The sequence below is a fragment of the Triturus cristatus genome, chromosome 3_2 (genome assembly GCF_964204655.1).
Source record: "Triturus cristatus chromosome 3_2, aTriCri1.1, whole genome shotgun sequence".
Lineage (NCBI taxonomy): Eukaryota > Metazoa > Chordata > Amphibia > Caudata > Salamandridae > Triturus > Triturus cristatus.
Genome location: NC_140584.1, coordinates 368,460,957 through 368,487,290, shown reverse-complemented (window position 1 = coordinate 368,487,290; position 26,334 = coordinate 368,460,957). Strand labels below are relative to the sequence as shown.

The following is a 26,334-nucleotide window of genomic DNA, read 5'->3' as shown; positions in this document are numbered from 1 at the left end:
GGCCAATATTATGCATACCTCTTCATTGCTACTCAACACAGCAGCAACTTAAAACATTACATTAGAGCTAGAAAAGCTAACAAAATTCCAATCCACTATATATGTTCCTGAACCAGGCACCCATCCTCATCTTTGGTTGCTGCTCACCCATGAGATACACTCACAGAGTTTACAGTTTGAGAGATTTGTATGAAAATGTCTGTGTGAAGAGTACATGACTGGGAAATGTTTAGCTGAGTTTGTTATCGCTATATCACCAGCATTTCATGTTGTTTTATTAGGTGATTGTTTGAAGTCATGTTTGCAACAGTATGATTGAACTACGAGTTTAAATATGCAGAATGTTTTCATATCTATTTTGCCTAAGTGCGGCTTGTTTGTAAGGGACCAGAGTTAGGATTCAGGGATTAATTATATAGGCTGGATCGGTTTGGCATGGGCGTTTTGTTTAAGCAAGAAATTCAGATTTTAATTGGTTTGATTTAAAATGTTGCAATCCCGTTTTAATAATAGCCTTATTATTGGGTGATAATTAATTAGTTGTGTGGCATTGGCTTTTTCGAGCGGAGTGTATCTATTGTAGGCACGGGCGGAAAGAGTGGCTACTCGCTCTTCGATTCATTTTTTAATTGACCCCCACAAGGTCAGCGGGCGCCTGTACAGAGCAGGGTAGCTTTGCGTGGCGAGGAGCATCTTACCTTCGGTTAGGGATAGCTCGCCATGCATTCTCTATTGGTCTCCTCGTGGTCCCCTTCTGCACGTGACACTCAGCTGCAGAGGAGCTTTACAGTTGACTCCTCTGGTGCGCCGTAGGGGCGACTTAAGTGTGGATAGCCATTTTGGATTGGGTTATGAAGGAGGCACAATGGGTTTAGCGTGACGGCCATATTTTGGGGAAGTAAAATAGATCATTGGTTTCTTTTAGTTTGTTACAACCTTTTTTTACGATTGAAGGAGAGAGGCGGTGCATGCTGGAATTGGTGGTTTATTCATCAGGGAAGTTAATTTTTGTAGGTTTTGTGTTGGGATTTGAGGTCTATTTGGTGAAAATACTGATCGAATATTCAATATTTAATTTTTTTGTAAAAATCCAGGCTCAGGAATGAGTAAATAAGGCTGTTTCTTCCTTGGCTAACTAGTTAGGTAAAAAGACTGGGTGATTGTATAGAAAAACTAGAGAAAAAGATTAATAAAAATAAGGAAGAACAATTATGGTCAGTGGAGGAAGTGGTAGGAAGATCTTGTGATTATAAGGAAGGATGAAAGGTATTATAAAAAAAGGAAAAATGTATGGGGGCAAAGAGAGAATGAAAATATCAGGTCAGGACAATATAGTCTGCAGGAGAAGAAAAAGCAGGCAGCAAGAAAGGCTATAAAGGCTGTTAAAAGGAGGTACAGGGTAGTTGCATGTAATGAGTCATCGGGAAGTGGTGACGTAGTGATTTCTTGTTCATCTGATATGGATGATTCGGAAGATGAAGTGCAAAGAAAAACGTATAAGAAGGAATCAGTTGGTGAAGCACGAGATCTAGTAGCGAAAGACCCACTTGGAGAATGTATGTTTGATCCTCACACAATTCAACAACCTTTGTCCACACAATGGGTACCTGCCGATCAGATGGCAGAGTATGTGAGTCATTGGATTAGGCGTTAATTGCCTAAAGAAGTGAGGAATAAATGACTCTCAGAATGTTCCAGACCATCTTTCAGTAAAAAAGTTGCATATAATCCTGAGTAAAATCTAAAGATGTTGGCTTTCCTGAACAAGTCAGGCCGTGAACCAAGAAGGGGTCTGGATAAAGGTTTGAGGGGCTGTCAGGACAGGTTACTTGATGTATTTGGGCCCTTAACAAAAGGTTTTGGCATGTGTGAGGAGGCTTATTTATAGGAAACATCTGTGGATGTACAGGAACTGCACCAGTGGGTGAAACAGGCTGTTTGTTTGGGGATCACAATGCAGCCGTATGTACGGAGAGTAGAAAAAGTTTCTTAATGAAGATAGACCCAAAGTTGGCAGAGCTTGCATCTAAAGAAGCGGGGCAAGGTTTACTCTTTGTAGAAGAGTTTGTCAAAGAGATGGCAAAATATGTAGGTGCGGGCTGCTTTTTTGAGTAGAAATAGATCCTATGAATACCAGTGTCCAAATTTCTACCCTCAAAGACGGAGGGGAAGAGGAAGATTTAGGGGAGAAAGAAGATATCAAGATATGTTTGGAAAAAGACCCCTTATGTAGTGTAATAAAGAAGGGCGGCAGACGCGCTCATTTTTTGAGACAATGGAAAGAGTTAATGGCAGATCCATGGGTTCTGGAACATGTTCAGGATTATCATATAGATTCTGGAGGGATACCAGAGAAGATAAGGTGGACAGGAGCGTTAAGGTTTACAAAAGAGCAAATGGAGTTGGTAAGTTTAGAAGTGGAAGAGCTTTTCAGAAAGGGAGAAATAGAGTTAGCACGCAAGGATTCAGTTGGATTTGTGAGCAATTTGTTTTAGTAGAAAAAAAGAGAAGGGGATGAGACCAGTCATAAATTTAAGGGAATTATACGACTGCGTGCTGTACAATCACTTCAATATGGAAGGGATTCATTTGATGAGGGACCTGTTGAGGAAGGGAGATTGGTTGACACGTCTGGATTTAAAAGATGCTTATTAAATGGTCCCAGTTTGTCTGGAACAGAGATTATCTGAAGTTTCTGTGGCTAGGAACAATGTGGAGGTTCAAAAGTGTGGCACACGTGGGGCTCTTGGTGTTTCACAAAGGTGATGAGGCCAAAATGACGTAGTAATATCCAGAGGAGTGCGTCTAATAGTTTATTTGGACGATATTCTGATTATGGTAGACATTTAACACAGGAACTGACATCTGGCAGTTCCAATTTTGAAGGATCTTAGGTTTGTAGTGAACAGAAAGGAGTCGTGTTTGAAACATTGTCACATTTTGGGGTTTTTTGGATTTCCAGATTCAGACATTGGAATGTGTTTTGAAATTACCAGTGGAGAAGGTAAAGAAAAATCGCAGGGAGATAAAGAAGATGTTGCAATGCGAATAGGTTTTGTTGAGACAGTTTGCAAGGGTGTTGGCTTTGTTGTCATCTTCAAATCAGGCAATTTTCCCAGCACCTTTACATTATCGAGCAATGGAGATATTAAAGGCGAGGTATATTCACAAGGGATTGAGGTACTCCCAGAAGGTTTGCATGGATCTGGGGACAAGGAGGGAACTAGAGTGCTGGCTAGAGAATTTAGAGGCCTGGACTGGAAGAGCGATCTTTGGGGAGGCACTAGATTTGGTGGTTGAGTCGGATGCCAGTCTTTTGGGTTGGGGGCAAGATGTGGTTCACTTACAACAGGAGGAAGTGGACGTTACAAGAGAAGGAAACGCATATCAATCATCTGGAATTGCTGGCAGGTTAGTTTGCGGTGAAGAGATTTGTCAAGGACAGGGCAAAGTGTAGTGTGTAGTGAGTTGTTTAAGATGGACAATGTGTCTGCTGTAAGGTACATAAACAAGTTGGGAGGTCCTCAGTCAAGGCCTCTAGCAGAGTTAGCGAAGGAGTTTTGGCCCTTTTGTTTAGGCCACAATATCATGTTGCAAACCCAGTATATTCCTGGAATGAGTAACTGTGGCAGATTGGAATTCCAGGATGTCGCAAGACACCAGCAATGGTTTTCAAAGCTTTAGAGAACAAGTGGGGACTATTCAAAGTAGACTTGTTTGCAAGCAGGTGAAATTCTCAGATTCGCAGGTTTTAAAGCTGGAAGCCAGATCCGGAGGCAGTGGATGCGTCTCTTTAGCATTGGGGGGGTGGATTGCATGCTTTCCCGCCGTTTGCCTTAATCCAGAGACTGCTGTTGAAAGTGAGGCGATCAGGCAGAGTTGTTGTTAGTGGCTCCCTTTTGGCCATGCCAAGTGTGGTTTCCGGATGTCATGGATTTGTTAGTAGAAGATCCAGTTCTAATTCCAGGGTTTACGAATTTGTTGGCAAATCCTCTGGGACAAGTGCACAAGTTGATTTTGAAAGGTCAAATGCGGCTGATGGGATGGATGATTTCGGCAGGTATCAGGCTTACCGTAGAAAGCTAAAAAGCTCACAAGGGACTCCTGGGCTCCAGGGACAATAAAAGCATATTAGTTGGCATGGAAGAGATGGGTATGTTGGTGTTTATCACGGGATTTGGATCCCATTTCAGCTCCTATGGTAAGTGTGGTAAATTATTTGACAGAGATTTTTTTAGGAGGTGAGTCTTACAGTTCAGTAAATCTGAATAGATCAGCCATTTCAGCGGGGCATGAGTTGGTGGATGGTTTGCCAGTAGGGCAGCAGGACGTGGTGAAGAGATTGACATGGAGTGTTCGTTTAAAGGTGCACCTGGAACCAAAGTATTCTTCCCTTTGGGATGTTGATTTGGTGTTAAAAGAATTGGTAGATTGGAGTGAGAATGTGGTTTTGGATTTAAAGTGTCATTTAAGTTCAGCATGCTTCTTTGTTTAATATCTTTTACAGGGGTATCGGATGTAAGGACATTGGAGATATCTTCACAATAGTTACTTACCAAAAGGGATGTGTTTTACCATTAGGAGACAAAAACTATATCCAAGACTTTATTTTATCCAAACTTGGGGGAGAACAAGAAGTTGTGTGTGGTAAAGTGTTCGCAGAAGTATGAAAAAAGGACTTCTAGGTTGAGGATTCTCAACTCCCGATTTAATTTAGGTACCCTCATAAACCTGTTTCAAGTCCTAAAGCAACAAAGGAACAGCCAACCTATACAAACACTCCCCTGGTTTTGTGATGCACCTACCTCCTTATGTATTCTCACTTAAAAGCGTTGTTTTTTTCAAACCAAACACAGAGCCTTATGCTCACACTGTGTGCAACTCTACTGTCCCTGCCATTCCAATGAGGGCGGTTAGAATAACCAAAAATACACTTGTATCAACTGTAGGTTGCACCACCTTACAAAAGAGTCCAAAGAGAAGTAAATATACGAATGTCCGTCCAGTGTTGAGAAAAAACAAGAGTTCTTTATTCTTCTTAATAGTGATGACAAATATACAGCAAACAGCCAAGGCGTTTCGTTCTATACCAAGAACTTCATCAGGGCAAGTCTATTTGAAGTCTTCAATTTTTGACCCAAAAAGAACACTTATGTTCATCTAGTGTCACCATGATCTGCTGCTTTTCATCAAAAATAACAGCAGGCAGAGACTAAATAAGTCCAATTATGCCTATTGAAAAAGCTAAGTCCGGCCCCAATCCGACTCGGAAAAAGAAATGTGTAAATGGCTAATGTGGCAAAGAATATCCGATACCACGTTGCACAACCAACAGGTTATTTGGTAAATGCGCATTTAATTGGACTTATTTAGTCTCTGCCTGCTATTATTTTTGATGAAAAGCAGCAGATCATGGTGACTGATCAGTCGAGTACACTAGATGAACATAAGTGTTCTTTTTGGGTCAAAAATTGAAGACATCAAATAGACTTGCCCTGATGAAGTTCTTGGTATAGAACGAAACGCGTTGGCTGTTTGCTGTATATTTGTCATCACTATTAAGAAGAATAAAGAACTCTTGTTTTTTCTCAACACTTTCTTTACTTCTCTTTGGACTCTTTTGTAAGGTGGTGCAACCTACAGTTGATACAACTGTTTCAAGTCCTATTCTGGCTAGATGGGTTATGGAAGTAATGAGGAGAGCAGGAATTGATGTTAGAGGTTTGGAGCACATTCAGCAAGGGGGGCTATGGCTTCTAAAGCAGAGGTTTTAGGAGGAAGCTTGGGTAATATTTTGGCTGCAGTTTATTGGGTCAACTGATTTAGCATTTAAAAGTTTTATTTTAAACCAAAAGAATGTGCTGTGAGGAATATTATGGCAAGACTGAACATGCATGATATTGGCCTATGTGCCTTGCCATAAAATTCAGATTTTCCACAACAAGGGTGGGTAGAAAATCATGATTTTATTAAAGACATGGAGGCTAATATTATCCCTCCCAGTGGATAGTACCCATCCTTTAATTTGTGTTTCAGGAAGCGGCGATTATAAGAAGTAAAGATGAGGAATAAGATGACTTGGATCTGGTTATATAATTTGGAATGAAGAAAACAAAAAGGAACAGTTCAAGCATAAAGAAGGAAGATGGCTGCCTAGTTCAGGCATATATAGTGGATTGGAATGTTGTTAGCATTCCTAGTTCTATTGTAATGTTTTAAGTTGCTGCTGTGTTGAGTAGCAATAAAGAGGTATGCATAATATTAGCCTCCGTGTGTTTAATAAAATCACGATTACTACCCACCCTTTCTGTGGAAAATCAGAATTTTTGGGGGGATATCAAATGGAGTGTTATAAACTTGAATTAAAATAACTACTGATGACATCTAAACTTAAAAAACGCAGCTGCGATAGCATAAGTGTGAAACGACAGATCAGCAAATTTCAATTTCTAGGGATATTGGGTTTACTAGCACTGCTTTTAAAGGTACTGGAAATTATTCTACAATGTTTTACAACTCTTAACTAAGTGGCATTTTAATCAGTACTTTAGGTTCCCTAAAGGAGATGTATCCAAGTGGCTACATGCAAGCACCTAAAAAAGTCAATGAAACACAGAATTTGGTAGCCATGAATTGACACCAGTTCTATCCATCATGCAAGTTTACCTTTCAGTTAATTACAAATTGTTTAACGGCCTTAAATTAACACATTTTATTATTTCTAGTATACACAAAGTATGATAAATAATAAAACAAATATTGTATAACTGGTCCATTTGAAATTGCCTCTGTCTAGCAAAAAGCCAGAAAAATACAATGTAGATTCTGACAGATATTTGAACAGAGGGAGAAGGACCAGGTTCAATGCAGGGATTCTTACTAAAGAGGAATAGCTGTAGGGCTCTTTTCACTTAACAGCAGCACTAGCAAATATTTCCAAATCATTAGGGGAATTAATAAAATTATTCAACAAAAAGAATATAAAGAGCACAATCCTATATTATGCCTCATGTAACCTCATCAACTTTGTGCTGTGAATCTCAGAATACCATATATTAAGTTGCTGTTTATTTTAGATCTTAGTTGGATCCAAATGAAAAGGACACTGCAGTGAGAGCAGAATGAGAGCTAAAAAGTTAGTAAAAGAGATGAGTAATCTTGGCCTACACAGCCTGTCCAGTAGGGAAATACCACAACTTGAGGACATTGCACTGCCATGTTTTAAAGTACTCCTAAAACAGTAAACGCATGGCAAACCCCGACCCTCCCTTACAGCCAATGAAAGTGCCCGATATAGTTGACCTTGTCTTTGCAGGCATATTTATTATTTACTGGAGAGCTAGTTCCAAGAGAACAGTTTGCATATTTCACCCCACTTAAGACACTGAGACTTGTTTCTCCAATATCACATATGTCGAATTGCATGGGTAGTTTTATCTGCTCCATAATTATAATCTTATGGGGTAAAACAAAAATCCATTATGTCAGCATTCTAGAAAATGCTGCAACAATAATTATCTGCACGTACCAAAATAACATATCTTTTCTTTAAAATTACAATCTAAAACAGACTTAACCATAGATATTCTCTCCTTATATTTTCTGCAAACCAGAAACTCTACAATTCATAATCATATACAAGCAAAAAGTGACAAATAGTGCAGCCAAAAAACAAATTCATATAAATAAATTTTCTTTATAAATCACCTAAAGAGATGCTCCTGTGATGTAACTAAAGTCATATGTTGGGGAAAAAGCAAGATCCAAGCAGCAAAATGTCTAGATTTAGAACCCTACAAGTTCCTGACCTTTACACCAATGTTATCGTCAAGGCTGCAAGAGTATTTCTTCCATGTATCTTCACTTGCAGAAACTGCTGTTTAAGCTCATCTCCTCTCCTCCCTGCAAGAGTGCTTCAATTGGAATAAGGGATGGCGGTGTTAAGGGTTTTTGGAGGGAAAGGAAGTCTGCAACGTCCAAGACACCCAAGGAGTCTGTTGGCGAATCTGTGGGGTTAAGCGTCCTACTACCATCATCACAGGTAGAGAATGGCAGCAAAGTCTCAGGCTGCAGTTGCGTTTTCTGTACTGAGGGACTGGGATCCTCTGCTGGTTCATCTTTTGGTGGTGGACGCTCTTCTTTTGAAGAGGCTCGATCATTAGCAGAGTCACGGCAGGCACACTGACACTGGCAGGACTCTTCTTGTTTTATGATAATAACTGGAAGACTGAGGCCAATTGGCTGACCAGAGTTTTCTGAAAAGAAGGAAAATAATATAAATAAGCATTAGTGTATTACTGTTTTTTTTAATTCAGCTCAAGTAAGTCATCAATTGTTTAAATAAATACTTTTTATACACAAATAAAAGAAAAGTTGTAACCATGTTACTGTGAATGTCTATCCAACCTCGATCCACTGATGATGATGATAAATGTTACTGTAGATTGTGAGTTACAGTTTTATGAAAGTATGCAGTGACTGACAATTTACTTCTTATATTGACAGAACAGATATTGTAGGCCTAATTGACACTGTAAAGCTTGAAGTATTTCTGATGGAGTTGGAAATTTTAATTTTGAAATCGTAAATCTTAAGAAAATAAATGCATAAATATGGCTAGCTACAAAGAACACATTTATCATTAGGATCTATTAAAACTGGATTTATCATAATCAGACCTTAGAACACAAAAGGAGATTTAAAAAATGGGGGGTGTTCACTCTACTATATAAGTTGACACTTTAAATAACATTGGCTCCTTGACATTCTGTATTTAAGTATGAACCACAATGGTACTCTTCAGAAAATGTCTATTATTTGTGGATTAGGTTGAATCAGAGAAGAATGACATTCCATGTCTTGGACTAAAAACCTCAGTGTCTACACCCCACCCAATAAACAACCAGAGAGTGTTGGGGGGGGGGGGGGGGATAAGCAATAATAAAATATCTTGAATTTAAACCAGATCTATGGTTTTTTTTAATTGTATGTTTTTTTAACATATGGACTTAATTCCTAATCAAATTATTTATTTACCCACTTCGATCTGACCTTTTAACTTGAGGGGGTGAAGCCAGCTTGAGTAAGAAACTATACAGTTAAAATGTTTCTAGTTAGTGGTAGCTTAAACAGAAAATGAGAAGTTACTTTCATGATTATTCTGTTAATATTAAAATGTATTTCTATACAGTCTCTATAATGAAGGATGCTACATGGAATTTGGAGGGGAGCCCTCAACTTGTGAGTACCTCTGCTAACCTGAAATCTACCACTGCATCACACTGTAAATCAAGGGCCTTCACCAAATGCCTATAGTTTTTTTCTGACATGCGAGGCTGCAGCACAACATATGCTTGGGCATCCCGAATGAGGCAAAATGAGGTTAACAGTACCAGATATACCACTAAGGTAATTTTATGTCTAGTCTACCAGACAGCACATGTCCTATTGTAGGTTTACCAAGGAATTATATTGTGATTAAAGCCACATGTTACTAAATTGTGCATTGGCTGCCTTCTTATTCAATGCCTTTTCTTGTGCATCTTATGTTTATCCCTCATCTGTCATCTTGACTAGCTGAATTGTGTCCTTCCACTGGATGTTAAGGGAACTACTTTTTTCTTTTTGCTTAAGCATTCCAAGAGTGCATGTGTTTTCTAGCGGTCTCCCTCGTGTGCTTCTCTTTCACGCCACAATCAGTGTTGCTCTTTTCCACTTATTTTCTTCTCTCCACCCCTGCACGCCATGTAGAGCTTCTCCCCTTGTCCATGTGTGATTATCCGATCACCGTCAGTATTGCTCCCTTCCTCATGTGCTTCTTTTCCTGTCTTACGACACTGCTTTTATTTTTACTTTATTCGTCCCCCTGCCCACCTCCAATTGTTTCCCCTGCCCTCTGCTCCATAGTGTCCTGAACCTCTCGCACACCTATCACTTTTTAATTTGTTTTGTAAACTTTAGAGGGCCATTTGCTGCTGTTCCACTCCACAGTGCATTAACTGCTTCTGTGCATCATAAAAAAATCAGCCAGGACAGATCGGTAAGTTAAAAATTAAACAAAATAGTGTACATGTGTGGAGACTTCTGCAAGCTTATGTACTCACACATGTGGCCTGCATACTGACAAAACCGCAGGCAGCGGCTGCATCATCACAATTTTAGTTATGTTTTTTAAATTTATTTCCACAATACTGCACAGCATCAGCAAAAGCATTGTAATGCAAACAGGTCAAGTAGGAGAGACCTCCTGGCTTTGCCAAAGCTAGACCCTTACTGCTTACTGTTTTTCATACTTTGTTACTGGTTGGGAATTCGATTTCAGAGCCAGATAATGACGGGAGCAGGGATACAGAATAATTCTGACCAGTTTTCAAGTAAATAGGTTGTGCAGAATTTCATGGCCATAGCACCAATCTTCCCAAAAGCATTAGGGGTGGACCACATTTCTTCCCTACAAAAGCATACAATGAACAAATGGTTAGACTTTCTAACAACTTTTTTCCTGATGGCATATCAAAACTCTTGAAACTTCAAGATTAGCAGTGTATCCTCAGCTGAGAAGGTGATAAGCCTAGGCTGAAGGAACTGTCCAAGGATAAATGTTTTAATTGTGAACGGCGAAGAGGCACCGTTTACATGAAAGAGCATGATGATCAGTGATTCTTCTGGCAAATGCAAATCCATTTTCTAAGTTAGGAAATCAAAGACTTGGACGGACAGCTTTAAATGGTGTCTGCATATGAGGGACTACAGCAATATTTAAATCACACAAAGGATCAAGGTATCTAATGGGCAGGTGTTCTTGTAACAGTCCATTAAAAGGGTGCTTTATTACCTCATTGTTCAGAAAAATGTTAACACATGTCCTGTTCAAGTAAGATACAATGGCTTACTAAGTAGGAATAGTAGTAGAAGTCCTAAGAATCAAAACTAGTGAAGACAAAAAGCGGGAATCAGTACCATCTTCCTTAAACTTTTATAGTCTGATAATTGAAGGAACTCTGAATGAAGGGAGACGGAAACTTATTGATTAGTCTAGAAGAAAAAGATTTTTCTTCACTCGGATTGCAAGCATATTTTCGACAGAAAGTTGTTATATGTGGTGGGAAGGAAGTCCTACGACTTAAAAGTCCCAGCTCCAAACAATTGTTTATAACATTCTGCTTCAGACTCCAACTCATGTGTAGCCATTGTGGAGTCTGGCCAAAGCATCTACTTTGACTTTCTTCTCAACTAGGTGGAATGCTACAGGAGAAATATTGTTCAGCAGTCACCTCACCTAGAACTGTGATATTACAAGGCAACGAAAGTAAGGCTGCCATCCAACAGTATATTTATATACAACTTTGTAGCACTATTGATTTTAGGATAGAAACACGTTCTCTCAGAGGATGTTATGCAGAAATGACTTCTCGGCGGTTAATTTTAATATTCTTTTACTGAGCTCTCCAGAGACAGTAAGTCTGATGGCCTAGGTAATACTGTCCAAAGCCATACTGTCAAGACAAGCGTCATGAATAGTTAATGTATTCAAGAATGAAATGGAGTACTCTTTAGATACACAAGAACTTAAGTTAGTAGTGCAAGTCAGCTGAAGGGATCACTTTGAGGAACTCCAGCACCGCTACCTCACTCTCAAGCAATTTAAATGTGTTGTACTTGCCATGTCATGTAAAGAGGAGAATTTGTGCAAGGGAGAGAAAGAATCCAACAATCTAAACATTATGGTGTCTTTTAAAGAATCACATTACAACATATCCTCCTAGTTTCTTAACACAAACTAATACAAGCAAATAAGAACAGTGAATTATGCCAATGAACAGGGAATAAACCCCCCAACCACTAGTCACTCAAAAACTATGATAATGCCGCAAAGTAACAATAATTTATCTCACAAAATATTGTAAATAGATGGGAGCTCTTCTTAGATTTTGAACTCTCTCAGATCCAGAAGTCATGTTCCTACTTCTTAAATCTTCTTGGAAAGATTCACCATTTTCCAACATCAAATAGAAGGGTGAAGTGTTTACAGAAGCATTCTTTGTCATGCTGTGCACCCAGTCAGAAGTCAGAAACTGTTCTTTCAATGTTAATTTGTTGACTAGTGCCATCTGATTAGCCCTTTAACCATTCAGTTGGCCCCGTCAACAATTCTATTCGCATGGGGATTGTACAGAGCTGTGTGTGAATGTTTTCCTCCACATGATGACACACATTCTCTCATCTCATGAGTTGTCAGTTGGGTAACACTGTCTGTAATCAGACACTCCGGAATCCCTTTGTCCATAAACATTTCTAACAAGACTCTTTTTGTGGATGCTGTTGATATTTCATAGATTTCACTTCCAGACACCTGGAATTCACATCAACCAAAACAAGTGCAAGCCTATCCTCATGCCTAACCCCAAACATAGGACCAATCATGTCCACACACACTATGCCAAACTTGTCCAGGGTTACGCACAGTACCAAATTCTGCTTGACCTCCAACCTTCAACCTCTTTTCACTCTCCATACATACCTCACACCGTTCCACCCAATTCACCACATCATCATCTATGCCTGGCCACCAAAATTCCAATCTGAACCTTTTCTTTGTGAGCGCTTGAACCAAATGCCCTTCATGTGAAATACCAAATAGTTTTTTCTACGCTTCCACAGAAGATACAATTTTCTCACCACACACCAAATTGTGTCACCTGCCAATGACAACTCATCCAACAACTTACCAAAAGGCCTCAAAGCGGTCAGCAAATTACTCTTTCTTCATCCACCTTTCAATATCAGTTGAATAACTTCTCTCAGGACCTCATCATAGCTTAATTTCACTTGTTGTTACTCACCACTACCAAACTCCATTGGACCACATCAGTCACACTTGCCACAGCTCCTTCCTTCCCACTCCGAATAATTGCCTCCTTGTTCACAGATTCCCAGTCTAACAGCAAGTACAAGAGACAGTCCACCTGTACATTTTTCCGTCCACGTATATATTCAACTGTGTAGGTGTACTCCTGTAACTGGGTTGCCAGTTTGACAGAACCTTCGCCTGCACCTCCCAGAGACAAGAGTTTCACATAAAGTTTGAGATCAGTACAGAGTCTAATCAGATTTTTCCTATTCTGAAGTGCTCCATTACCCATGCTGCTGCCAAAGCCTCCTTCTCAATAAATGAATAATGGTGTTCTGTGGATGACAAGGAGCGAAATGCAAACACAACAGTTTTTTCTTTTGACCCATAACATTTCTACGATATAGCCCCTATTACACAAGTACTTGCATCTACAGTCACAGCAGATTTACATCAGGGGCCAAACTGTACCACAATCCTGGTCGCACACACTTCTTTTTTGATATTGTCAAGACATGAATTCTGTGGATCACCCAACAGAAGTTTACACCTTTTCTTAACAAACATTTTAAATCCTCCATCTCAGAAGCAAAATTCCTCACAAACTGTGAGTAGTACTTGATCAAACCTAAAAAAAGATCTTAATTGGGCCTTGTCTTGTGGTGCCCGTACCAACGTAATTGAAGCAAACAAATCTTTTTAGGCTTAATCCCATCAGCTGACAAGGTATGACCAAGATACTCAATTTCATTCACCAGCAATGCACATTTTTCCTTCCTTAATGTCAATCCTAAATTTGAAATTCTGTCTAGAACCGGTTTTAACATGAAATTGTAACTCCACACTGTCCCCAAAAGCCAAGATGTCATCCTGAAAATAGATGGCGTTATTCATGCCTCTAAAAAAGTCAGCCATAACTCTCTGGAAGAAACTCTCTGCCGAACACTGGCCAAAGGATATTCTCGTAAATTGGAAAGTACTTTCCATAGTTCTGAATGGCGTCAAAGGATTGGAATCTTCATGAAGGCGGACTTGATGTTATGTTAGCAGATTTTGTAGAGCGCACTATACTATATGGAGGTGTCAAAGTGCTTTATGAGGTAGTACATAGCACTTTATAGTGGTGCAGAAGATGACTAAGGGATCTCGGAAGAAAAGACCCACGTTTTCAGAAGATTTTTAAAAACAGAAAAGAAGTTAAGCATGGTAGGCATGTTTTAAATCCAACTTTGAGATAAATCTTCCTCCCTTAAGCATTGAGATTAATTTGTTTATGTTGGGAAGTGGAAAATTGTCTGTTATCACATTTTGATTCAAGCTTCTTAAGTCAACACAAAGTCTCAGTTTGCTATCTGCTTTCTGTGTTATACCTACAAGAGAAATCCAATTTGATGTTTCCACATGTTCTATTGCACCAATCTCCAACATCTCTTCCAGCAGTTTCTTTACCTCATCCTTGGCCACAATGGGCACCCTTCTGACCTCGTGCTGTTCTGGAACTACTCCTTGTTTTAATTTTATCCTATAGGTAAAGCCTTTCAACTCTCAAATTTGATCCCCAAAACATTCTTTGCTTCCCTGATGATATTTTGTAGCGTAACCTCTTCTACCACCATGATTTGACTGGAAGCACATGGATTTATAATGAAGTGTAAATCGTACAGATGAACCCATCACAGAATTGGTGGACCTGATTATGCCACATACACCTTTCCCTTCATGCTCCTCCGCCTGAATGCAATGTCTGTAAACATATAACCTATAATATCTATTTCTTTGCCCCGATAACCATCAGGGTTGATATTTTTGGGGAGCAACCTCACTTGTGGCCATTCTTCCAAAAACAAACTTTTGGGTATAATGGTGTACAGGGACCCTGAATCAATCGTTAACCCAACTTGCTTACCGCGTATGAGAAATTCTGCCTCCAGCCTATTTATCCTACCCAGACAATTGTCCCCGCTCTCTACACATAAGATCCTATCTACACCTACATTCATGGTTTCAGGGATGACCTAATCTGACACCATGGTTACTTTCCCATTTGCTGGATCATGACACATTTGGGCAAAATGTCCTGTGCGTCCACATTTACTGCAGTTCTTGCCTATTATTACATAATCTTTTGCTCTGTGGTTTGATTGTATCTACCACACCTTCCTCACATTTTACTAGATGGCTTATTGCTTGGCAACCCTTTCCATGACTTGCCACTAGTAGACTTGGACGTCACTGCTACCTCACTTGTCATCTTGTCTACTGATGACACGTCACCCTTCACATCTCTCTCATGCACTATAGACTCTTCCACAATCTTTGCCATTTCAACGGCATCCTTCAAAGATGGATTTTAGTAGCCCCAAACCTTTCTTGCATTTTTCTACTTTTGCACTGCACAATTTATTGATCTTGGATCATTTCATCTGTCACAAGTCCAAATAGTTATTTTATCAACAATTAACGTAATCTAGATAAAAAGTAATCAATTGATTCTTCAAGTCATTGTATATAAAACTCGTGCCTCCTCATGACTACATTAATGTTGTCAGGAATTGCAACTCCTTCTGGGACCCAAAATAAACCAGGTGTGCCGTAATGCCCATTCTGACCAGCTGTGGGAGGGTGTCTTGATTGCTGTAAATAAGTACACAGAACACTAAATTTGATCATTTTCGTTTTGTATTTATGAATAGAAAAGATCTAGAACTACATATCCCACGATTCCATGCATGGTAATGAGAAGCAGCTGCCTAGCATGGCGTGAGTACATTAGGCGTGCTCCCACATTAGACAACATGCGTAATTACCGAATCCTATGATGTTTTGAGTCATGCAGCAAAACGTGTTGTGATAGCACAAAGCTGATTTCAGTGTGAGATAAACAATACTTCGTATGTTGGCTATGGAGTATAAACCCTTCTTCTAAACTGTGGTAAGCATTGTTGAGTTTTCCCGGGATGGGGGAGCTTTTGGCTGCCATTTTCATAAACGGAGCACCGTGTGTTGGAGGTGAACAACCTGCACCGTGAGTAGTACTCGGGCTTTAGTGGATATTTATTTTGTCAGGATTCAAAGACATGCATAGCAACAGAGTTGTCTGTATCTTTTCTTTTTCTTTTTATAACCAGTGTTTTCAAAAACATGAGAAGCAAGCCACGCTCAGCTTCAATAACAATAATGGACCGTCTCACTCGTGACATTGTTCAAATTATCATTTTGAAGATTATTTTTCCATGCTAATTGAACATTCTGAGGAAAAGCTCATATTCATGTTCATGGCTCTATCGGTGCTACAAGACTTTAGAAGGGGTTAACCCTTCGTATCCAGGTGCTAAGAAGTCATTTCTGTTGGATGAATTGGTTGTTCCTTCTAGGACTCAGAATACTGGGAATATAATTTCTTTACTGAAGGAAAAGGAAAAAACATTTGCTTATTCATCCAAAAAGCTGTGGTCTGTTATCAGCCATATTCGTCCAAAACTGTTGACTTTAAGAACCAAAAGATTTGAAGTATCACCAAGTACTTATGCTGGCCGTATGGTTGATGATACACAGCTTTTGATATTTTGATATGTGTCCAAGTCCTTGTACGTATGACAGAAGTCTTGTGCTTTTGGAAAAGCCTGTATGGTGAATACATGTATATGTTCTTTGTCTTTTTAGAAATACTTCGCTATCTCCATGTATCCAGTGAGGCTGAATGTTTAAGAGACATGCTGCGCAGACGATGTGCTATCGTACTGCAGAGTTGGACTGCGTAGTGTTAGGTAACATCACACTGCTGATGTTAGATACCGCCTATCAGATAAGCAGGGCAATTGAGACAATAATTGTCTTTGTTTTCTTGCAGGTCTCCTTCCTCGCTGTTCCTTTCACACTCCCTTTTCCCTCCCTTGAACGCCCTATACTTCTGTGCCTTTATGATATGCAGAATTATGGATATAGAGAGGTGTATCCAATCTGTTCGTCGTACTGATCCTGAGGGGCTCATTTACTACAGCAGACCTTGAGAAATACCTTTGGAAAATCTCAATTCTAGTTTTTTCTGTGTTTCAACATGCACATGTGTAACAGGTTGACCCTCCTGAATTGGTGATGCCAGTAAATATTTGAAGATGTCCATTTTTTTCTAAAGCCATCAGTAATAATGCCCTGTTCCTGCTTGAACAAAAATCCTGCACATCTGATGCCTCAAGGTAATTGCCAAAGACTTGCCGAAAGCTAGTCACAAGAACAGCAGCAAACATGCCTTGCATGTCACCTTGGTGAGGAGGGAGTAGCACCATCCACCAGTTTATCCCATGATGGAAAATAATTTAATAAAAAGGTGAGATGCAGACAAATGAACGAGAGGGCCCAGGGAAATTCAGTGCTGGGAATTTATCTGAAATCCACCTAAAACCAATTAGAAGGGTTATCTCCAGAGTCTACCGATGGACAGACTAAAAAACAGGCCACGATATTAAACGAATTAACCCACTTTAGCGCCAGATGTTGTGCAAGAGCCCTTATCTGTAATCTTGTCCAGTGACAATATAAACGCATGAGTCCAAAGGCTCTGAAACCATCATACATTTGTCACATATTGTGAAGTGCTAAATAGTTTCTCTTGGGGCCCAAGTTACCCCCAGGTTCGGAAAGGTCAGTTTGAAAGAGAAGTCTACTGCTGATCTTTAGACAGGTGATCTATGTAGTCTTTTATGAATTATTTAAGGTTTGAAGCACTCTTTGTGACTATGTCTTTGCTATAGAGATACCTTAAATAAGTAAATAGGAAAGAATCATTAGATGAAAGCATTTTTTGCTGGTTGAGAGAAAAAACAGATTGTACCAAGGGCTAAACATTAGACAAAGGCTATCCATGCAAGCATGTGAAAAATGATCTAGCCAGCTGCCAAAGAAGGGAGACTGATTGGTCTCTTGAAGGTAAGTATGGGCCTTTACAATTGCGAGTACTCTCACAATCATTTCCAAAGCACAGGTGAGCACTATTATTTATTTTTAAATACGTTTATTTTTATTATGCTTAAACAACATAATGTGGTTCAACCGCGCACCTTTAACAGTAAAATACCAGAAGAAGGTAAGCACATCGTCATCATACTTAATATACGCAGTGCAGGGCTTCCGGCAATACATCAAACACAGATAGAAACTTATACCAAACATTATGGTGCCATGGCATTAGCTTGCATCTGTTTGCAGTTGAGGTTAAATCTCTTCAGTAACAAGGCCCAAATTGTAACATTTTATCCAGTTTGCCCAAACCTTGTACAACTTGCGGGGCCCTTCCCTTCTCTTGTGACTTTCTCTGCTGCCATATACATGTCCATTTGCTTCTTCCATTCCTGTAGGGTAGGAACTTACAGAAACCCTCACTGTTTGGCAACATATCTCTTAGCCACTACCAAACCAAGGTTGCCGAAAAGGAGTTTGGTCCGTAGGGCATCTACCATCATTCAAATTGCAGAGGAAGATGTATTTTTGTCTTGAATGGGATATCAACTTTCAAAATGCTCTTTGTGTATTCTCATGTACTAGTAGGTTTGAATTACGAGACAGTTCCACAGTATGTGTAGGAAAGATCCTCTGTCCCATCTCACATACTCTAGAGATGCTGCTCTCCCCATTTATTCAACCTTTCCCTATCATGATAAACTCTGTAGGATCTTTACCAGTATTAGCCTCAATCTTGACTTTATAGCAACCTCCCTCGGGTGCATCAGACCGCCCAGTCGATATTCTCCTTCTCTCCTGTATCCTTTCTCTCCTGTATCCCTCTCCCACCTGCCCCTCAGCTTACTCAGAGTGTCAGGCATGTTATTGTTTAGGGTTTTATACGTGAGGGAGACTGCACTCTTCTCTAACTCATCCATGGCTATATTACCTTCTAAAAGTTACTGGTCAAGCAAACTCCTCATGTGGGGTCACATGGATTCTGTGGTATTTGAAACCCTCTGTCTCCACCTTTAGTCTCTGTGGGAGGGTGGTCAATGCAACCAATACACAGGGCTGTCAGAGCACTGACTTCACCCAGTTTATTCTATAACCAGAGTAGCTACCATAAGTTTCAAATATTTGGAAGACAACTGGGATGGTTGTTGCGTGTTCCGCGATGTAGAGAAGAATGTTGTCCGCGTAGAATGAGATATTCTCCTCATCTGTGCTTGTGTCAGATATCTTAAATACCCTTATTTCGGGATAGCGTTGTACTTAGCATGCCAAAGGCTTAATGGTGAGTACAAATAAGAGAGGGGTCGGGGTAATTCTGTCGGGTCCCCCTCTCAATCGGAAATACTGACAAAAGGGTACCATTTACCCTCACCTCCGCTGTCGGAGGTGGTGTAGTAATGCTATCCACTTTCTGTTGCTGGAACCAAAACAAAACTTCTTCAGTGTCTGCATACGGAAGGGCCAGTGTATGGCATCAAATGCCTTTTTGGCATCTAACGAGAGGAAAAGATGAGGCTCTCGTCTGTCTCAAATCTAAGCCATCTTTGTGGACCTACCAACTATAAAACAAGACTGGTCTCTGTGTATCAAACAGAGAATGATCTTAAAGAGTTTGGTAGCTGGTATTGTGGCCAAAATAATTTTTGCTGTGATATCCATCAAGGAAATAGAATACAACTTTTCTTGGGCTTGCCCTCTTTGTGGATCACAGTGGTATGCTGAAGTTCAGGTGGTAGTCCCCCTTTATACCTATCCTCCAGGAATAGATTCAGCAGCAAATGTGATCCTAGGAGCCCTGCATAACACTTCAAGAACTCTGCTGGGATGCCATTGGGACCAGGGGTTTTATCTGGTTTTAGTTTCACAATAGCCACCTGAACTTCAGCAAGTGTAATGTCTCCCTTCCATACCAGCCAGCTATCTGCGGACACAACCGGGTTGTTCACGGTGTTGAGGTAGTCCATGATTAGTTAGGTGCTCTATAGCACAGCCCATTGTACCAGGCAAATGTCTCTGCAATATGCCTGTCTGTTGTGCATGTCACCCCAGATTGGTCAGTGATGCACCTCATCCATTGAGTCTTTGTCCCCTCCTGCTCAACCTTACCAATGATTTACTCTCTTTATCTCCTGTGTCATACAAATCATGGTGTGTGGCTAACATTTGTTTCTTTGCTTCATCTGTGCCAGATCGTGGTATTTACTGGGTAGTATGTTGTGTTTCTAAGGAGTAGAGGTTCTACTAGTGCTGCGGGGGAATTCTTTAATTGCAGTAGTTGATGCTCTATCATCTCTATCTCCACAACCACTCTCCTGTTATTTCAATCAATTATGTTTTACACTCTGTCCCTGAAGACCGTTTTGTATACCTTCCCATAGAACCATCGCAGATTCCACCAACCCCTCATTTTCAGTGAAGTAAAGTTCTGTGTCAATGTGGTGCTCCCTGGCCACTTCGGAGTCCTGTAGTTCCCAAGGACTGAGTGTTCAGCTAACACCGTCTGCTGTTGCCTCCAGCCCACAGAAACCCAAATAGGGGATTGTCATAAAGATTCCTTGCCAGGTATTTAACCATTTCTACAGTACCTATTTCTCCCGCTGGGACAAACACATACTTCAGCCTGGAGAACACCCTGTGTGTCCCTGAAAAATAAGAGTAACATCTCTCCTCTTGATGTCTGGTCTCCACAGATCAGACAGACCCAGCATGGCCGCAAACTGTTCAAGAGGTGTATCTAGTGCAGGCACTGTAGTGGACCCGGAACGATCTAGATCAAGAGCCAGTACATCATTGAAATCCCCACCACTAATGTGCAGGGAAGAATCATTTTCCAGCAGTATGACAGCCACTTTCTCAAGTGTGGGTGTTTGTAAACAGGGGTGTATAGGAGGGGCATAGACACTCAGCAGGGTAATATTTGGTCTCCCCCACAGACCCTTGATCCCTACATAACTGTCATGCGGGTCAAACCATTTCCCCATTAGATGAAATATATCTACGCCCCTAGGACCCGAGGTAAAGCAGGTGAGAACAATTATTAAACATCTGTTTTGGTATTTGTAGCCTCAAATGTGATTTTTTTCCCCACTGGAATATGTAAATAAGCACCTCATGTTCAAAGAATGTCTCCCATTCTGCTACATGCATGGTATCCAAGATATCAATGAATGTCAACATGTGAGACGGTCAACTAGGAGGAAAAGGTTCAGACTTCAACGATCCATGAATAGCTTTGTCTTTTTGAGGACTGTTAGAAATATACAGGCCAACATATATTATATACTTTATTTAGTGTAGTGTAGATGTAAAACATTCCTCCTCTGTAAATATGTTAGTGAACAAGAGTAATTTCTTATGCTAATGTACAAGTGATATGAATGTCATAGATAATACAAGACAAAACATTTGCGTTACAAACTTCACAAGAAGGGCATGCAGTTGGAGCTTATTTTAAATTTGTGATATGACTGAATAGAGCAAAACATTCTGTGTATAAACTGATGCATAGCTGTAATTGTGGTTCCTTAAGAGCTCAAGGAAATACCAAGCTAGGATGACATACACGCATGTCATCTCTTGCTCTGTAGCAGTATATAATGTTGGCTCAATGAATGTGAATCATCATCAGGAGAAGTAGTCCCGCTTTTTTATCTTATTGGCCTAGTAGTTAACCCTTTATTATCTTGGACATGATTCTCCATTGCTACCAACTACTATCTGACACAAACACTACATACAGGGAGTTCTCTGGTATCTTTCTAGGAAATTAAAACTAGAGCATTTGCTGCTACTCTCTGCAGAGACTGAAAGAACTGTTTGAGAGCTGAATGATCTAATATTCAAATCCACAAAGAAATTATTTCAGGAAGAACAGGCCAAAGAATCATAGCAGACCTATGTGCAACTCGCAGCTGGCCTTTTTTTTAAACAGGTACTAGAATGAACATATAGCCTACTGAGAAGGACTGGGGAAACACTGTTAAATGCGGCTAGACACCATGCTAGAAATTCAGCAGTGCAAGTTTTTAAGGGAGCAAATAATAGAATTCAGGCCTACCAAATGCATCAATATTCTACGTACCATTAGATAATCATGTAAATCTGAATAATATATATTTTCTGAATTCAATCCATTTTCCTTTGTGCAAACTCTCCACTTGGCTCGCGGTTAAGAAGTAACTCAATTGAGGAATGCTATATAAATTGGCCAATAAATAGAATTTTGAGGGGTCACACTTTCATGAATTCATTTGAAGCAAGAAAAATGAATGCACTCCTTCTTGAATTGTGTATAAACTATTTGAAATACAAATATTGTGTGGTAAAGTTTTGGCAAAGGGAACCATAATAAGTCAAAATCTTCACACAGTGCATATTATTGTATGGTTATTATATGCAAGTTACCTGTATTAAATTCAAAATCTATAGTACCCAATAGAAAGGGAAGTAGCAATTTTTTCCTCCAAACGAGTGAGTTGGGACACAAAGAATATATGATGATTTTGAAACAAGCTTTAGTAGCATTCCAAGGAAGTTATATGAATCAACTACATTTTACATCTACTACCATGTGTGTCACCACCCACTCAGTAAGTGGCTTTGTATAATAACTTGTTACAGCACTTCATTTCACATGCTTTCAAATTCCAATATATAGAAATTCAGTTACACTATATGAACCCAGTAATCATGAGTCCACTGATGGAAATAGCACTTCATCTCTCTTCCCCTTCAAACTAAAGATACAAGATTATTTTATTTAATTAAGCATTTATAAAACACAGCCTCAACCAATGATAGCGGAGTGGTGTACATCGAACTTCAAGAATGTATTAGGAATAAGAATAAAATGTAACTAATGTACAGTTATAGAGAAAGATATACTATTAAGTTAGTGTTTATTTGATTAATGAGATCCTAGGCAGGTCAGTTTTGACCGTTTTGTTTGAGATGTGGAAAGGAGAAGTTTGATAGCCTTGGCTAGTGAATTAAGGTTGTATGTGATTAAATTGAAAATCCAAAACAAATAAAATGGTTCTGATGAGCTTCATCTTCAAATGATAATGCAACTTATATCACATGCCGTTACTCCTAAGAGTGTCCATGCACGTAGCGGCAGGTCTGATAAAGAGAACTAAAAAGAAATTAGTTTTGCACAAAAAGCCAGGTTTTTAGCCTTTTTTTAAACATTGTAGTATTGGTCAGAGCTAGAAGCTCCAAGGGTATTTTATTCCATGCAGGAGCTCCCTGATACGCAAGTGATCTTCCTCCCACTTTGGCTTGTCAATCTTTTGGGAATTGCTGCTAACAGTTTATTAGCCAATCGCAATTTTTCTGTGGGTCATAGAAGTTGAACCTAGCCCTGAGATAGACGGCTCCCGTCTGAAACAAGGCCCATGTACCAGCACGTGTGCTTTAAACAAGATTCTTTTCTTTTTTTTTTTTTTTTTTTTTTTTTTTGAAACCGTTTATTACATGTTAAAAAAGGTTACAAGTATGGGCCTACAACCATCCGGCCGGCCGGCCGCTAGAGTGGCAGAAGCATATGACATACCTACAGTAAGAGTCTCTTGGCGGTGCAGATCGGTAAATCAGGAGATATCAATAGCGCAGGCCCCATAACTCCAAGCCCACAATACGGTTTCCTTTTTTCAAAACAGAACCACACAAAAAACCACACCCGCAAGGCAACCCGCCATCCAAAGTGACGGCACGTGCTCCTTAAGTGGGGGATCCCAACCAGCAGCCAAACTCTGAAGAGGGGAATGGGAATAGATCAGGGACAGGGGAACCACATGCCCGCGGCTGGGGGAGGGGGTCGGCTAAGGGGACGGAGCTGGTGAGGCGGCCGGTAGCAGTGGCGGCTCACAAATACCCCCGCGATAGGCGTTCCAGGGGCCCCAGATTTTCACCCACGCCCCAGGCTTACCCCTCGCAACATACACCACCTTTTCACGAAACATACACCAATCCATGTGTTCTTTCCAGGCCGACACCGCCGGGGGCCTCTGGGATCCCCACAATTGAGCAATGTCACGCTTAGCTATCATGTATCCCAGAGTCACCCACCGCGTCTGCGGGACCGAATAGTCATTTGGTTCCCACACATTCAGCAAGCATCTCCTCGCTTCAGGCAACAGCGCAACACGCGTTACCACACGCAGGACCTCATGCACACCACGCCAGAATCGCTCCACCTGTGGGCATTCCCACAGAATATGCATAAAAGTTGCCAAGGCACCACAGCCACGCTTACACAATCCGTCACCAACAAAGCCCATACGTAGAAGCCTTGGCCCCGTCACGTAAACCCGGTGGAGGATCTTAAGCTGGACGAAGCGAAGGCGAGCCGGGATGGCCACCTCCTTCGGAGAGGCCACCGCGGAAATCCAGTCCTCGTCGTCCAGTTCCAGCCCGTCGGCAACCCAGGCCTCGCGGAGACTAGTCAGCAGGCACGATCTGTCGTTGATCAGTTTTTTATATATAAGGGAGATCGTGCTGTCTGGGACATGGCCATCCAGCACTCTGTCCTCCAGGGGGGAAGACTCCGGAATGGACGCGACATCAGGGAAGACGGAGCCCAGCGCGTGGCGGACTTGTAAGTACCGAAAGTACTCACTGCCTTGCAGCTGAAATTCCGTCCACAGCGTCTCAAAAGTTTTGAATCCACCCCTTGTCCAGAGGTCTCCCACTGTGCTGATTCCGATCGTGTCCCACTTCTCGAAGCCCTTCGATGTCCACAGGGAGCCCAACCTCTCAGACGCATATAGCGGTGTCGCCCGGGTCAAACGGTCCTTCCACCCCATCGCTGCATTAGCCGCGTGCCAGACACGCACCATGACACGCGTCGGTCCCGTCAGACGGGAGTCGGGCGCGCCAGAGTAGAGCGCTCGATTGTAGTCGCCACCGGGCAGGAGCATCTTGTCCATTTCAAATGCCGGGTTCAGGGCGGGCCCGTAAAGGCCATGATTAATCGCAGCTAGCTGGGAGGCCCAGTAATACCGTTTAATGTCCGGGAGGGCAACCCCCCCATCGTACCACGGGAGCGTCAATTTAGCCAAAGCAATACGCGGCCTCCCGTCCCAGAACAGGCGCCGCTGCAGGCTCTCCACCTCACGGAAGTAGCGCGCCAGAACCAAGTCCATAGTGTTCTGAAGCGCATACAGAAAGCGCGGCAAGGACATCATCTTAAACAAGGCCGCTCGGCCAAGCGGCGAAAGCGGAAGACGCCGCCAGTGCGCAACGTCCTCCCGCAAGCGCTGGAGGGGGGGTAGCAAGTTCCGCTCGTAGCGGGCCTCCGGGTCTAGAGTAATATATATACCCAGGTACCGGAACCCCTGGGAGGCAATCTGGATCGGGCAGTCCCGTGGTAGGGCCGGAGCCTCCCCGGAGAGCACATACACGCAGGATTTCGCCCAGTTGATGACAAGGCCTGAGTTACGACCGAAGGAGCGCAAAACATCAACCAGGACAATCAGCGAGTTACGCGGGGAGGCGAGATACAAAAGGATATCATCGGCGTAGAGGGACACGCGGTCCTCATGCTCGGGGGTCCAGCGGAGACCACGGATGGAGGGGTGCCACCGCAGCCACTCCGCCAATGGCTCCAAGGCCAATGCAACCAGGAGCGGTGACAAGGGGCAACCCTGACGCGTGCCCCGCCCCAGCGCAAAGGGGGCCGAGACTCGCCCATTCACCACCACCTGCGCCAATGGGCCCGAATACAACAATTTGACCCAGCTGATGAATCCCGGTCCAAATCCAAATTTCGCCAGCATCGCCCAGATGTATGGCCATTCAAGCGTGTCAAACGCCATGGTGGCGTCCAAGGACGCCAAGATGGCCGGCTCCCGCACAAACGGGACACGCGCGAGCACCCCATGCAAGCGTCGCAGATTAAGAGCCGTGTTGCGATGGGGTATAAAGCCAGATTGGTCTTGGTGGACCAAATCGCCCACCACGTCAACCAGCCGGTTGGCCAGTACCTTGGCGAGGATTTTGGGTTCCGCGTTCAAGAGCGAGATAGGCCTATAGGATGTAACCCGCTCACGGGGTCTCCCCTCCTTGTGGATCACCACGATTGTGGCCAGACGCTGGTCCGGCGGGAGGGAACCCTGCGAGTGGGCCGCCAGGAACATGGCGCGCAGGTGGGGCGCCAGTACATCCGGTCGCAGCTTGTAAAGCTCGATGGGGATACCATTGGGGCCCATGGCCTTTCCGGATGCGACCGAGCGAATAGCCAGGGCAATTTCGTCCGAGGTGGGAGGAGCGTCCAACAAATCCCTGTCCTCCACCGTAAGGGAGGGCAGCGCGATGTCCCGAAGCAGGGCATGGGAATCTTCCTCTGAGCAGGGAGAAACCGGGGAGTACACCTCGCGAAAGTAATCCGCGAAGCAGGAGACAATGGCTTCCGGCTCGGTGACAGGCACACCATCCATCCCCTCAATCAAAGGAACCACACGACTCGCTCTCTCCCTCTTGTCCAACCACGCAATCAATTTACCAGCCTTATCACCCACATCATACAGTCG

General features: G+C 41.9%; 1 protein-coding gene across 1 annotated transcript in view; it reads right to left on the bottom strand.

Annotated features, from left to right (window-relative positions):
• Positions 1–6,690: 6,690 nt before the first annotated feature.
• Positions 6,691–26,334, bottom strand: part of MTF1 (metal regulatory transcription factor 1) — a 210,048-nt gene continuing 190,404 nt past the window's right edge. The window contains exon 10 of the mRNA XM_085647879.1: positions 6,691–8,255. Within this exon, the coding sequence (XP_085504005.1) occupies positions 7,861–8,255 (395 nt within the window). The 3' untranslated portion in view covers positions 6,691–7,860. The remainder of the gene's footprint in view (positions 8,256–26,334) is intronic.